We start from the raw sequence: 16,812 nt of genomic DNA, 5'->3' as shown, positions 1-16,812 counted from the left end.
CCATAAGACAATGTCTGGATTACAACCCTGAAATAACCCGGACAACAGAAATGACAACAAAATAAACCACCAAAACTCCTCCCTGGCTAACCAAGACAGGAACGTCTTTCCAATTGCCAAGCTCGGCATCTTAGCCACTGAATTTCACATCAACATTACTAGGACCTTCACAAACTTCCATTACATTGTTATTAACAAATTGCTTTTGGGTTCCCTTTGCTGGCTCGTTCTTAAGATCAACCTCTAATAGCACTGAAAACTTTGCAGCGCATGGACCTTTGAGGATCTCAGAAGAATTTTCATATTCCTTTTCAAAACAAATCATACTCATCATATGCGTCTCATTACGAATAGGCGATGGACTTTGGCTAGTGTCTGCTGCATCTGGATTTTGCACGACAATGTCACCTGCATCAATAAACTTCTGAATTGCTTTTTTCAGATTCCAACACTTCTCTATGTCATGCCCCAGGGCATCTGAGCAATATACGCACCTTTGAGAAAAATCAAACTTCTTTGACAGAGGGTTTGACATTTTTATATGAATCGGCTTCAACATGTCCAATTGCTTCAACTTTTGGAACAAACTGGCATATGATTCTCCAATAGGGGTGAAAGCCTTTTCTTTTTTTAGCAACCTCTCATTCTTAAATGCTTGATTTGGCTGGAAACCTGATCCAGGGGGTTTTCGGTAGGCTCGTGGGGGTGGATAGGCATTTTGTGGAGCTGGGTACTGGGAAAGTGCTGTACGATTTTGGGAGTTCCGTGGAGAGAAATGACATTGGGGAGGATCATCTGGCGCATAAGTATATCCACGGGGACGATGTTGAGGCTAGAAGTATTGATCGGGAAAGCCCATCGGATCATCTTTTCTGTTTCTCTTTCTTCCACCCAAGCTTACTGGGGTGTTCTGAATGTCTTTCGAACAACTCATGATTTTGCCTGACTTGATTCCCTCTTTCACTAGCTCCCCTATTTTTAACACATCTTTGAAAGGCTTTCCCAAGGCCCGGATCAAATGACTGAAGTAGGTGGGCCCCTGGGCTTGTAGGAAAAGCTCAACAATTTCTTCTTCACCAATCGGTGTATTGATTCGAGCAGCTTGCTCCCTTCATCTGAGCCCAAACTCCCTAAAGCTTTCCTCCGGATTCTTTTCCATTTTAGATAGGGAGGAGCGGTCTAGGGTAACACTTGACCTGTATTGAAAGTATCGAACAAAATCTTGAGCCATGTAACCCAATGTAGGCCACTTACCAACATCTTGACGATTATGACATTCCAAAGCTGCCCTAGTCAGGCTCTCACTGAAGTACGCCATCAACAAATCATCTTTCTCGCCAACACTTCTCATTTCACTGCAATAATCCCTCAAATGGGATACCAGATCCCCACACCCATCATACAAGTTAAACTTTGGCACTTTAAACCCCGCAGGTAGACGAACGTCGGGGGACATAGATAATTCTTTGTAAGACATGCTACCCTGGTCTCCCATTCCTTGCTTGTTCTTTAAGGACTGTTCTATGCCTTTCAGCCTCCTGGGTATCCCATCTTGCCCCTTTCTTCCTGTGAACTTTTCATTTTCAACATGAGGCTCATCCCGTGGGCCCTGCTTGTATGAGTTGGGAATTTTGTGGGCAACCTATGAGGGGTAATATTGGGCATCGTGAGCTTTTAGCGGGTGTTCATTGTTGGGGATGGTGGATAAGACAGGAGGGCAATTTTTAGGAAAGGTAATTGGAAGATGAGTGACAGAGCTACTAGAGTGGTTGGGAAAGCCATGATAAGTGGGTGGATCTGGAGAGTATGGGGGATCATCTGGCACTGTGACCGGTGTTTGGGTAAGGGCATCATTTAAGAAGCTAGGTGGTGGCGGGGGTGGTGCCTTCCCAGTCATCCAGGACTGATACATGTCCGCCATGTGTTGTCTTAACATTCTCACCTCTTCAACCAACCCATTGTCCTGTTTGACCAATTGCTTTTGGGCACCTGTATCAACTAACTCAGTTTTGTTGTTTTCTGCCATTGCCTTTTGACTTTATGTTGTGGAGAGGAGTTACTACTTCGAGAACCACAAACTAACCACCTTTCTTCTATAAAGATATCAAAAGGAACAAAATGGGGTCATCCCGTTAGCGTTAGGGCATTTTATAACAAAAATATCACATTGCCTGCAATGAACCTAGCAACAATTAATGGTTCTAGAATGACTTTGAGGGTCATATGGTCACTTGACATCATCCCAATCTGTCCACTTGAATCTTCTCTTTTCTTTTCTTTCCTCACACTTCTTAGCTCGCTCATTTTCTTTCCCCTTTCTCTTTCTGATTGTCGCTCTTTTTCTTCCTTCTCAATTCTCACATCCCATAATTTCACCATTTTTTTCTCTTTTTTTTCTTTTAATAAATAAAAAAAATGATTCGATCGAACCCTATGTAGGTTGCCTACGTATCATGACGCCGCATGAATCAGATCTTTGCGTAGTTCGAGAAGATCGAGAGTAAAGCACATAAACTAACGTTTTCTTTTTCCTTTTCTTTTTTTTCCTTTTTACCTTAGTGACTAATCCGATGAGAAAAGAGAAATAAAAGAAGCAAATCTTTTTTTGAATTTTCTAGACTGAATGCTCTATAACCCATTCTAAACTCAAGCTTAATGAGTATGTTTTTTTTTAAAAACAAATACTCTATTAAGGAAAATCCTAGAAGAGAAAAACCCTTTTTTTTATTCATTTCTTTTATGAAGAAAATCTAAAGAATAAACCACAGAAAAGTATTTGAATTTTCATTTGATATCCTGACGCAAGATTTCGAAACAAGCAATAAACAAAATAAAATAAAATATTTTTCGATTTCAATTTTGATTGCCTAAAGGAAAAATTCTAATGATAGACAAAAGATAAAGTATGTTTTTTTATGTACAATATCCTAAAGTTCTAATGAAAATAAAAAGAATTTTTTTTTTCATCTTTCATTCATTTTCCAAAGAAACACCTCACAAGAAAATATTTTGGATTTTGAAATTAATACCTTAAAGAAAACTTTTAAAGAGGAACTAAAAGAAAATTCTCTTTTTCTTTTTTGAATTTTGGTCCCAATATAGTAAAGGAAATATAAAAATAATTTTTGTTTTGATATTAATTGCCTAAAGGAAAAACAATCTCAAAGGAATTTTTTTATTTCTAGAATTAGTGTTCTAAAGAAAACTTACAACGAAAATGTAAAAAACGCAAAATTTCTTTTTTTTTTTTGGATTTTTGACTTGTAACACATTTCCAAATGCAAAAATAAGAAATACAACAATAAAAGACTATGCAAGCTTAACTAGACAATACAAACTCTAACATCACCTAAAAGACTAAATACTACTATACGGGTCTAGAAAATAAAACAAAACAATTGACCCAAAAACATAAAATGGCTCCTCGAGCAACTTCTGAATGCAGTGATCCTGGGGTATCTGTCATGCTCAAACTCCGGTAAGTAGATCCACACATGTATGAGAAAACTTAAACCAACACTATGTGAGACAATAACATTCCCTAAGAAACATGCAAGACATGATTGAGGCTATTTTTGCAAAATGGCTTATTTGGCCAAAAGATGGCTAGAAGTGAAAAATTTGGCTATGACCCCGCAAAGCCAAGAACCTAAGATTTACTAGGAAGACCGGACCCTATGTGGGTTGCCTACGTTTCATGCCCCGAAAGACGAGAATCAGGTATGCATAGTTCGGAAAAATTAGATACAGGCGAGAAATAAAAATTACAACTAATTTAGAGAAAATATGTTTTTTTTGTCTTTTCTTTCTCTTTTTTTTTTTGAAAAATGATGAAACATGTAAACTCTTTTTTTATTTTTTTTCCCCTTTTTGATTTTTGATTTTTGAAAAATGGTGAAAAAGTACAAAAATCTTTTGAATTTTTCAAGCTCTTTTTTTTTTCTTAACAAAATGTAATAGAAAATATAATTAGGCCTCACTCGATTTATCTTCACACTTCACCCTTTTTTCTTTTTTTTTCCTTTCTTCTTTCTTTTTTCATTATTTTTTTTTCATTTCTTCATTTACCCTCAGCTATCATTGGTCCGCCAAATGACCCTTGTACCCTTGAATAAATGCAACATGTAGCACATAAGATGCATCATGATGGTCTTTTATTTTTTGGGGTATACCTGTCCTAGACGGACCCAACCCCTGTGTTGAGTCACCTAAGTCAAGTGCACATGATGCAAACAAGCGTTTCTACTAGGGATCCGGCATGCAACTGAGTTATTCTAGGTTCAAAACCCGGGCATTTGTTCAGGACTTGTGTACTCGAGCGGACAACTCGAGCCGAGAAGGGGGCTACGTACCGGGAACCAAAAGGCCATCCGGCTTAGTAACTTGTCCGAGACTCTTTCTTATTTCAAGGTATGACACTAACAGAATAGGGAGTCTCGACCAGCGAGCACATCCCCAAAGATGAGAAGAGAAGGGTTTCGTAACAGTTTATATACAGTTCAGATAATATCAAAGCGGTAAAAGCAACATTTAACACATTAGGCCCAAACATGTAATAAAATTAGATAATAAATAAAGTCAAATATAACAATTCATCTAAGCTCGAATTCTGAACCCTGAACCAGAAGTTCTGGGTTCTTGTCCCCAGCAGAGTCGCCACAGCTGTCACACCTCCTTTTTACTACACACCCCCAGAAGAGGGATATATAAGGGAGTTTTTTTTCAACTTAAAGTGACAATCGAAACGGGATTTATTTATTTAAAGATTCAGAGTCGCCACTTAGGATGATTTTATGGTGTCCCAAGTCACCGGTTCAAATCCCGAATCGAGGAAAAGATTGACTCTGTATTACAGTCTGCGAACCAGAAATCTGGGTAAGGAATTCTGTTAACCCAGGAGAAGGTGTTAGGCATTCCTGAGTTCCGTGGTTCAAGCACGGTCGCTCAACTGTTACAATTGACCTATTATCTGATTTTAATACATGTTTTAACCTATGTGCAATTTTAACTTTTTAACCGCTTTATTTAATTTTAAGGAAAAATTGCAATGTCATTTAAAATATGTCTTGAACCACGTCACATAAATGCACCCATGGCTCTCTACATATTCTATCTAACATTGTTGAGATTTGAATTTGGGTCACATAAATGCGTACTCGAATTTAGGAAGGTAAATTATTAAATAGCGCACCTAAAGCAACTACGCATTTTAATTATTTTCCTAATCTTTGAGATTGTTGTGATACCAAATTTATGGACAAGATATTATTGGGGAGCAAATAAGCCAGCTAACATAATCTATTACTTGACCTAAATTCTTTATGGTCCAAAATTCACCTTATGGCACATGCTTATTCCTTGCAAAAAAAATAACTCTAATTTTTTCATCTACCCAATTAAAAGCATTTATTCAAGAACCCAAGACTACATGCATCACAATTGAAATAAAAACTAATTAAAACAATTTAAATGAAAACTAAGACATGCTACTCAAACAACGTGGAATCACAAATCAATCAACACGCGCATCGAGCTATCATAACACAACAAAATAAGAACGAAAATTGAGAAATGGACCTTTTATTGATGAACCAAGCTGAAAATTGTAAATCAATCGGGCTAAACAAAGCCATAATCCTTGGACCGAAATACCAAAATTGCAAACCGAAACCTCGTATCGGCACCGGAAACTCGAACACGGACCGAATTGTTCACTGGACATTTCGCTAGCAATGTCATTAGCCACCGACCTCATCTCCTCCAATGTCATTAATTACTTTCTGACTTCAAGATTAGAATATCAAGACTTTTACTACTATCGTTTCAATTAAGAGTGGTCACGTTCTTATTAGACTTGGGTCAATTGACAATATTCAAATTAACAAACATTTGGAGTTACGCCAGATGGTCCAACGATTTTGCTTCTGAGTTCTTGCTGTTTGACTTCGGACTACTGAGTTCTTGCTATTTGACTTTGGACATCTGCCATGTGAAGGTCCTGGCAGAGAAGAGTGGTCGATTTTTGTGAAGGGAGGTGATGAAGAAACAATGGCTGCCCTCTTTAGTGTAGTCTAGGTCTAGGAATTGAAAAACTTGGGGTAGGGTTTCTATAATTGGGTATTTTATATGGAAGTGGGAAAGGATGATGGCCATTGGATTAGGAGGAAATAGAAGGCTAGGATTAAATCTTGCACTTAAATGGGCTAATGGGTTGGGAAGAATGGGCTAAGGGTAATTGGGTTGGGCCATGTCTTTTTTTTTTGTGTTTCAATTTTGGGCTAAGAAGACTCCAAAAATTATTAATTAAAACCATAGCTAAATTCCCTTAATATAAGATAACTATACTACATGATGCAAAAATAAATTCTAATTAATTAAACTAAACTATATTAAAACATGAAACTATTACATATTTTTTGTATTTTCAAGATTATATAAAGATAAAATTAAGGTACTATTTTTTTGTATATTTTTTTTTACTTTATGAAAGGTACATAAAATAAAAATATTTTTTTGTAATTTTCATTTCCTTGTAGTAAAATAAAGTAAAAGAGTAAAAATGAGTTGAAATAGCTATATTGGGCCTAAATTAAATATTTACATGCTAAAATATAAAATTTTTTGGGGAGGGTTAAAAATCACATGTCTACAACAGATATAAATAGTAACTAAAGCTAAGCAGATATAAAGTGCGATAATATTATAACAAACTCAAATATTTCGATACAAGTCTACCCACGAATCTGGTATCACAATTTCACGAACGACTAAGATTTTTGCTACAAATATAAGTATGAAAGAAATACAACTGTTCTGGAAATGAAAAGAGACAGCAAAAAGCTAAAACAGAGAAGGGGACTTCAGGCTCTGCGGACGCCAATAGATCTACCTTGGTCTCCCTGGACTGAAGGCAGCTACCTCAGCTACTCACCGGGCTCGACACCGAAATCTGCACAAAAGAGTGCAAAGTACAATATCAGTACAACCGACCCCATGTACTGGTAAGTATCGACCCTAACCTCGGCGAAGTAGTGACAAGGCTAGGACACGACAATCATATAAAACTGTGTAGTTAAATCATATGCAAAGAGAACCATAATAACAATAATCAACAGAATAAAATGGGAAGGAGACATGCTGCGGGAAATATCGATTTCTAACAATAAACTAATAGAGAAGCATAAATGACACCATAGTTAAATCAGCAGGAATAAGGAAAGCAGTAACACGTGCACGACATCACCCTTTGTGCTTTTACTCTCGTTCTCACCATATGAAGCAACAGAAATGGCACGACGTCACCCTTCGTATATTACCTCTCATAATCATGGCACGACATCACCCTTCGTGCATTAACACTCACAATATCAGCACGACATCACCCTTCGTGTATTAACTCTCAAATCACGGTACGACATCACCCTTCGTGCATTAATACTCACAATATCGGCACAGCATCACCCTTCGTGCATTAATACTCACAATATCATGCACGACATCACCGTTTGTGCTTTATACTCTTCCTCACCCAAACAATTGAAACAATACATCCCGACAAGGGATTCAACAATATAAACAATAACATTCTGGCAAGGAAATCAGCTATAACCAATCTCGTTGCAATAGTTACTTTACAAAATGAATCACAACTTGATCCAATACTTCCACAATGGTCAATTACAAAGAAATTATCATAAGCCTTGATCAACATGGATAATTATCAATTTAAGTATGGACGATGCATAATAGAGTCACAACAATCATGGTATAAGACTCACGGGCATGCTTGACACTAACGTATATATAATCGTCACCACACCTATACGTCGTACTCGATACTAACATATAACAAATAAGACCACAACTCCTATTCCCTCAAGCTAAGGTTAGGCCAAACACTTATCTCGATTCTACGAACAAAATAAAGCCTCAATTACCGCTTTACCTCTCGGTTCCACTTCCAATTCGCTTGTATCTAGTCATAATTTACTTAATAACATTAATAAATGCTAAATAAACCAATTCTAATGCATGAATATAGATTTCCCAATGTTTTTCCCAAAAAGTCAAAAATTGACCCCGGGCCTGCTTGGTCAAAATCCGAAGTTCGAACCAAAACCCGATCACCCATTCACCCACGAACTCAAATATGCAATTAATTTTAAAACACGACCTCAAATCAAGGTCCAAATTCCCAAAATTTGAAAATCCTAATTTTTATCCAAAAGCACCCAATTTCCCATGAAAAACCCTAGATTTTGAAGTGAAATTATGTAAAAAGATGAATTAGATTGAAGAAGATGTGCTAGAAATCACTTACTTGTGATTTGGAGAGGTTTTAGCCTTTGAAAAATCGCTTAAGGATATTTAGGGTTTGAGAAAGTTGTAAAATGATGAAAAATCTCGTCTGAAATCCCACTTAACAGGTGCAGTTATCGCAATTGTGATCAGGGGTTCGCAATTGCGAACCCTTTGAAAATATGCTATCTTCGCATTTGCGAAGAAAACGTTTGCATTTGCGATGTAAGGGCTTTCTCAATTTCCAGCCCAGAGTTCGCATTTGCGATGAGGGCATGCCCAGGACTGGTTCGCATTTGCGACACATATGTCGCATTTCCCAGGCCTGTCCACTTCATAATTGCAAAGTCTGATCTCGCAATTGCGATATCAGAGGCCTGTGCAAAAATACCAGATGCACAACTGAGTTTTCCTAAGTCCAAATCACTGCGTGGCTTATCCAAAACTCACCTAAGCCCTCGGAGCTCCAAACCAAATATGCACGCAAGTCTAAAAATATCATACGAACTTGCTCGTGCAATGAAATCATCAAAATAACATCAACAACTACGAATTTAACCTCAAATTCATGAAATGCATAAGATAGTTCAAAATTTCCATTTTCTCAACCTAAGGTCCGATTTATATGAAATCAACACTGATTCATACGAAATATAACAAGTTCGACTTAAATATAATTTTAAACCTGTACCGGGCTCTAGAACCAAAATACGGGCCAATACACATCATTTCCTTTCCAAAAGTCTTTATATTTTCCAGCAAATAATTTTCTTTAATAAATTCTTTTCTCGGGCTAGGGATCTCAGAATATGACTCCGTGCATACGCCTAAGTCCCATATTTTATTACGGATGCTACGAGACCGTCAAATCACGGGTTTGGGTCCATTTACCAAGAATGTTGACCAAAGTCAATTTTTCTAAATTTTAAAGGCCAAATTTATTATTTTTCTTGTATTTCACATAAAAAATTTCCAGAAACGCGTCCGGACTGCGCACGCAGATCGAGGTGAGATAAGAGGACATTTTAAGGTCTCGGGACATAGATTTGACTTGTAAAACAAGAGATGACCTTTTGGGTCAACACATAATTGAACTTTCAATTCTGTTTATATACTTAATTCATCGATTGATATTGTTTGTGACACACCTATTATGCCCTTTACAATATGTTATTGTGTCAAAGAAGTAAAAGTGCAATTGAGCTAGCCACTACTTAATTGATGGTCATCCTTGGTAAAAGATGATCTCCAGAAAATCCTTGTACATAAAATTAAATTACGTTTCTAATAAGTCTAAAGTCAGCTAATTAAGGAGGTCAATTACTGTATCTTCGGTGGATATAATGAGACAAAGTTGCTTGTGTTATCCCCAGTATAACGTCGTTAACCATCTAAATATTGCAAGAAAGAAAAAAAGGGGAAAGATTAGGTTACATCAGAGACAAATTTAAACCTATGAAAAGGGATATATAATGCTATTTAACCTTGAATTTATGGATTATACACTTACACAGTTTGTCGCATTCTTTATAAATTTAATGTCATCCAAGCTAACAGTTCGATCGATAAATCTTTGTCGAGTGGACGACTTAAATCCTTGTGCAACTGTGAAAGGTGATTGAGGGTCTTTCAAGAAGAGAGCAATCGCTACAACCAACAAAACATCAGCAATTGTATTGAACAAAAGATTGATGAACAACTAAAACATTACAACGTATTGCCATATCAGCGACAAATATCTTTTCTATTGCTTATTGATAAATTTGAATTCCCCTTGGAAGAAGAAGAAGAAACTGGGAGTGTAGGTAAAGAAGTAGGATCCGAAGTTTTCCAGAAACAAGAGAGTAAAAGCGAAATGAGGGAAACTCCATCCCCAAGAGAATGATGAAAACGGAAAATAAAAGTAGCCTCGGTGTTTACCTTGAAAATGGTAACTACACTTATTACTTGATTTTTTGGTTCTAAAAATGTGTGATTTATTTTAATGCTAATTGTTGGACAATAGATGCTAGGTGTAAGTAGAGAAAATAAGAAATGCAAACCAATAGGGCCACAAGACTGGGCCTCAAGCTGGCTGGAGCACGACCTCGAGGTCTAGATGGGCTAATAGCAATGACCAATTGATGAAGAATTAATGATAATGAAGGCCTCAAAGATGGCCTTTTGCGGTTAATAATGAGCAATAAATGAAGAACAATAAATGAACAATGAAAGAATAAGCAATAAATGTGAAGAACAATTGTTTAAGCAGAGAGCAGAGAATGTTGTATTGTATTAAATATGTTGTGTAATAATCCGAGAAAGCTTTCAAGATGATAAGGATCCCCTTTTTATTGGAGGGGAGAATCCCAACACAGTAGACGAAGAAATGCTACTAATACAGCTGTATAACGGCTCAATATGGATTTGTGCTATTCTTGCAGACTTTGTCAATCCTCATCGTGTGCCCTCGGGGGTTTCCCCCTTTTTTATAATGGACATCGATTTTCATACTACCTCGAGGTACACTATGGTGAGTCTTCGACGTACTCTGCTGAGGCGAGTGCTTCGAGGACGGGCCGTGGAATGTGTTTTGATCCCAATAAGGCCAGGCTTGAATTGCCACAGAAGCCTCAAATCAGTCTTCCCTGATTTTGACCGTATACAGATAGTCTCCGCATTTCTTAGAATAGAATGATATGAAATGATTTTAACCTCGATTTTCTCGAGCCTCTCATGATGACATCATGTTTATGACATAAGCTTTCGAGGTGAATGAAATATCCCATCGATTCGTCTTTCTAGAAGCATTGAATATACTGTCGGTTCATTTTTCCAAAAGCGGTGATTGCGCCGCCGATCCATTTCCCCAAAAGCATTGATTGCACCGTTAATACGTTTCCCCAAAGGTATTGATTGCGCCGCCGGTGACATTACTATCTCTCTATAAATGGGGGATTGCATGAACCAAGCCTTCATTCAGTCCTTCTTCAACAACCTTTAGCCCTTTTCTTCTCTTTATCCTCATCCAAACTCCTATTTCTATGGTTCAAATAACGTCACATGGCAGCTGTTTTGTCAGTTATGCCATGGCTCTTTTTCAAAGCTTTTCCCCATCGAGTGGTAGTATACTGGGTTGTTGTTGTTGCTGTTGTCATTCCGAAATAATGAGAGAGAGGCCTCCAATTCTTCCCGCATCAGAAGATATGTGGATTGTAAACCGTTGCTCATCTCTCTTAACTTCAACCTGGTGTGGCGCTTCACTCCTTTTGCCTTCCATGGAGTGAGGTGGCACTATCTACTAACTTTTGCATCCCACACTGGTGCAATGTCTCAAGAAGTGGCTTCACTATAGTAGTGCTGATGAGACCCATACTCGCTAAGTTTTTCACCAGGCCACAATTTTCCTTGCTTCCTAAGAGCTTTTTCTCTTTGATATGCTATAGCCTCTTCCTCATCTATTGCTGCCTTGGAGGAGGTCCTCGAAGACAAGACTCTAAAGATCGAAGAGGGGTCCCCGAGGAAACGGTTCTCGAAGATGTCATTCCCGAGGATATACCCTCGGAAGTAGATTAGGCTTTTTAGCTATTGTTTTTGCTTCTTTGTTTCTCTGTAAGGACCCTTCGTGGGTCTTTGTAATCATTTTTTATTAATATAATAGTTTCTTTATTTTGCCTTCAATTTGGGTTGAACTCCGTTTCACCTTCTTTTGTGAGAAATCCAAATGCATGACTTTACCGATCCGGTTGAATACTGGACCCGGTTATAATAACCCTTAGGTTTTTAATTGGTTAACATGACATTCCTTGGAGCTATTTGCTATCCCTTAGACTAAGCCTAGATTGATTTGATGGGAACTTAGGTCGCTGGGACTTCTGGGCCCGAATTGAGTGAGACCAAGGTCTCAATTTTTGAAATAAGGCCTAGCCCTTTTAGGTCTTGCTAATAGTCCTTGAGTGGTAACCTCCTCGAACTAAAGCAGATTTTAGATTTCGTAACTGGGGGGAATTTGCTTGATCATCCAAAAATAAAGATAGTTCTTAGGCCTTTACAAATAATCCCTGAGCGAGAGTTTGCTCAAACTCTGGCAGCCCGCAATTTGAGCGAAAAATTGTTCAAACTTAAAGTAAAGATAGCTCTTGGGCCTTATAAATAGTACTTGAGTGAGAACCTGCTCGGACTTGGGTAGCCCGTGGGCTAAATAATTGAGTGAGCGTTCGCTCGAACTCGAGAGAAAGAGTAGCCCTGAGGTTTTATAAATAGTCCCCGAGCAAGAACTGGCTCGAACTCGGGTAGCCCAGGGGCTAAATAATCGAGTGAGCGTTCGCTCAAACTCGAGAGAAAGAGTAGCCCTGAGGTTCTATAAATAGTCCCCAAGTGAGAACTGGCTCGAACTCGGGTAGCCCGGGGGCAAAATAATCGAGTGAGCGTTGCTCGAACTTGAGAGAAAGAGTAGCCCTGAGGCTTTATTAATAGTCCACGAGCAAGAACTGGCTCGAACTCGGGTAGCCCGGGGGCTGAATAATCGAGTGAGCGTTTGCTCGAACTCGAGAGAAAGAGTAGCCCTGAGGCTTTATAAATAGTCCCCGAGCAAGAACTGGCTCGAACTCGGGTAGCTCGGGGGCTAAATAATCGAGTGAGCATTCGCTCGAACTCGAGAGAAAGAGTAGCCTTGAGGCTTTATAAATAGTCCCCGAGCGAGAGCTGGCTCGAACTTGGGTAGCCCGGGGGCTAAATAATCGAGTGAGCGTTTGCTCGAACTTGAGAGAAAGAGAAGCCTTGAGGCTTTATAAATAGTTCTTGAGCGAGAACTGGCTTGAACTCGGGTAGCCCGGGGGCTAAATAATCGAGCGAATGACTACTTGAGCCAAACTCGTAGATTGTTCCCAATAATTTATGACAATACGATTCCCGATGCTTTGGTTCTGATGCCAACATCATGACGTAAGCGGTTGAAGCGACAGAAGGGTTGCTTCGGCACGATTCTCAAAATCATTAATTATGGGTGTCCAACGATCGGCCTTTTGGCTTCTTCAGCACTTTCAAGCGATTTATATAAATAGACAAAACCTCATAACTTTGCCGATATTACTCCTCGTTAGCGCTTCCAAGATTTCATTTAGCCCATTTCAATTTCCTTGAACTTTTCCTTTTCTTTTCTAACGACATTTTCCAATTTTTCGGATCCTTTGCTTTAGAAATGGCGAAGACCTCTAAATTATTCCTCAAAAGGAAAAAGCTCCATCGTCTTCTCTAAGGACCAAAGGTAAACCGGTAGTTCCTCCTAGTATCAAGGAGTGTACTCCCGGGCCTTGTGATACATCTTCTGATTTTCAGGTCGAAAACACCTCTGCTGTTCCGGGACGATGAGAAACCATGTCTCAATATGTCAGTTTATTGACTGAAATCGAGAAAGTGAAGGCCGACTGCCGTTGGGGGAAGGTGGTGCAAGTAGAGGTTCCTTCATGAGGAGAAGACATAACCAAGCACAAGGCCAGTTTCCTTAGTGTATACACATATTCTTTCACCTTAGGCCTGGTAGAAGCCTCTTCACCATTGATAGATCCAGTGATCCTTGATTTCTGCAGCTAATATCACGTGACACTTGGACAAATTTACCCATCATTCTGGCACATTGTTTATATGATTAGGTATTTTTCAAACATGGTTGAGGGGATGCCTTCTACCCTCAACCATCTAATTAGACTGTATAGGCCCCAACATTATCGAGGTGGCCTGATTAAGCTGAAACGTTGATCCCTGAAGGCCTTTTTTGCTAGCACCGACGAAGATAAAGACTGAGGATGGATGAGTCGCTTCGTCTGAGTCAGGACCCAGGACCTGATCCCTGCTGAGAGAATGCTATTCCCTGAGGAATGGAATATGAATTGTAAGTAATACATGTTTCGCTTAATCGGATATCTTTTCTTGCCTTCGAATTAACACCTTTCGATCACCGAGTGGTACCCCGGTGCTGTCGAGGATCTCTCGGGCTGGATCTGACGACTTGATTTGATCTGCTCATATGCTAAGCATGTGCGGCGCGATCTGGATAAGTCCCATTGGGAGGCCAAAAATCATGGTGAGTTTTATCTCTGTTCATGCTTGATCTCGATAGAGAAGGTATCTCTCGCTAGTATTCTTATCCTTTGTGCCTATGCAGGCCTTGGAGAGGCCATTTTCATGAGCGAACCCCCGCTTGGGGAAGCAAATATCTCGAAGCCTGATAAGGAGAAAAAGATAAAGAAGAAATCACCAGTCGGTCCCCGAAGCCAAAAAAGGCTAAAGTTTAAAAGCCCGAGGCCGGTTCAATGGCCTCTACTCGGGAGGCGGCCAAAGGTCTTTGTGCCGAGGGTAAAGAGGGTGAAGACTACCCGCTGGTACTTAGGGGGAGAAGAAGTGTTGCTGCCTCGAAGTCTACTGATCTAAAGGCAACTGAGTCGGAGGCCGCTGGAACGGAGGCCGCTGAGGTAGTCGACCCAAACTGAGGGATTAGACGAAATCCCCATGCCGACCATCGACCAAAACACATCGGGTGCTAAGGGGCACCTGGTTGATGAACACGAAGAAACTAGTGGTGAGGCCCCTCGTAGGAGGGAGAGGGCCCCCATCGACCTAGTCAAGGTGATCAATGTATATGAGCCTCTGTCGGGCCCATCATTCTCTCCTGGGCAAATACGGGATGCCCAAGATATGAAAACTCCCGTTGCGGGGGCATCCCCCGGAGAGAATAGTATGTTTGAAGGATTTTTTGCAGGGATTGATGAAGGCCCCGATATAGACTCTTTGTTGATCTATGAAAAAGCCGAGAAGCTTCGACAACAGGTAATCTTGATTTGACCGTTGTATCTTGAGTTTCGATTCTTGCTTTTCTAACTTCCTTATTTTGTGTTTTTAGGCTTTCAAGCTCTTCAACCAAGCCTTTTCCAAGTCACAAGCAGAGTTGGCTCGTTGTGAGGATGAATTTAGGAAGCTCGTTTCTAAATTGGACGAACTCAAGGCCCTTCATGTCCAAAAGTAGGGGGAACTAGGTGACCTTCGAGCTCATTTGGATAGGATATCTTGAGAACGAGCCGATCTCGATGAGTAGGTAATACGACCTTCGTGGGCTTAGTTTTGTGCTTCAGTTAATTGAGCGTTTGATACCTTAATTTGGCTTTTTTCAGCTCAAGCAAAAAAATGACCTAATGCGGGAAGATCTTAGAGTGAGAGATACCGAAATCCTTGGGCTGAAGCTGCGCGTGAATGAGGTGTCTTCTGATAAAGAAACTCTTCGAGAGAAGCTCACCTCGGTTGAGTGCCAACTTCAAGGGGCGAGGTAAGAGAGATGTGAGTACAAAGATCTCCATGTCGAATCAGTTGCTGAGCTATCTGCAGCTAAGTCCAAAGCCGTCGTGCTCATATCCTCATATAGAAAAGATGTTGCTGCTGCAATTGCTCGAGCTAGGAAGGTATCCAAAGAGGTCGAACTTAAACTCTCTCGAGATTTGGAATATGCTCGATTAAGATCTCGCAGATAGGCTCTCGAGGATGTATATGCAGGGGGCATCAATTTTTCTGTCGAGATTGAGAGGGTGAAGGCCCTAAAGGAAGAATCGACAACTCTGCTTTCTCCCAAGGATGGTTCAACCAGTGGTTCGACCAGAGGCTCTAAGGATAATAAAGACAAAGGTGAAGTCCCTGAGGGGGAGGAGGCCGTCGATGACCCGAGGGTCGAGGGCCAGGCCGTTGAAGGCACAACTTCTGAGGGAGCTCCGTCTGGTCAAGTAACCCCGCGATAGATTAGGTTTTCATTTGTTCCCTTTTTGTGTAAGGGCTCTAGGCATGAGCCTTGTAGATATGTCTTCGTGAAACTTTATCATATATATATATATATATATATATATATATATGGATTTTTTCAGTTCGTCATTTCTTGTATTTTCTTTGCCTTTTTGGAATAAATCTCGATGCTTGTTGATAACCAGCTCGGTGTTCGATCCTTGAGTCAAATTTTGATTCGGGCTCATTGAAACTTAGGTTTTCAACATATTAGCCCTTAGGCTCTTTAGGCTGGCCCTTAGGATCTTACGCATTGGCCTTTAGGCTGGCCCTTGGGCTCTTACGCATTGGCCCTTAGGCTCTTTTTTAGATTGGGTCGATGCGACCTGTAATACGGATATAGTTTTTTCCTCATTTTAGCTAAAGACTTTTGAAGTTTTGATTATGCCATGGCATGTTTTATGTTCGTCCGACTCTTCGACGGCTCAACGAGAACCTCGATTATGAGTCGATATGTGACGATAGCTGAATACCTCGGGAGGCTTGCTCGTAGGTTGAGTTTTCAAAACCTTTTCATCAAAGGATGATTGTTTTCGAAGCCTTTTTATTGTTCGGAGCTGATATTATCGAAGCTCCTTTGCTTATGCCAAGGGTAGCCTGATTAGCCGGTTCTTTTTGAAGTGTTTTCGAAGCATTTGGAGGCCTTTAGTTTTTTGGTGGAAGTCGGATGTCTTCAAATCGCATTAATTTGGCCGGAGCCTTTTGATACGATCG

General features: G+C 39.8%; 1 protein-coding gene across 1 annotated transcript; it reads left to right on the top strand.

The window, feature by feature from the left end:
* Positions 1-14,588: 14,588 nt before the first annotated feature.
* LOC138876133 (homologous-pairing protein 2 homolog) lies at positions 14,589-16,058 on the top strand. The gene is made up of 5 exons (XM_070155034.1): positions 14,589-14,747; positions 15,176-15,286; positions 15,444-15,595; positions 15,692-15,728; positions 15,798-16,058. Exons 1-5 carry the CDS (start codon positions 14,589-14,591, stop codon positions 16,056-16,058), a joined length of 720 nt encoding a protein of 239 aa, XP_070011135.1.
* Positions 16,059-16,812: the final 754 nt, after the last annotated feature.

The sequence above is a fragment of the Nicotiana sylvestris genome, chromosome 1, assembly GCF_000393655.2.
Source record: "Nicotiana sylvestris chromosome 1, ASM39365v2, whole genome shotgun sequence".
NCBI lineage: Eukaryota > Viridiplantae > Streptophyta > Magnoliopsida > Solanales > Solanaceae > Nicotiana > Nicotiana sylvestris.
This window is presented reverse-complemented; position numbering and strand designations above follow the sequence as displayed.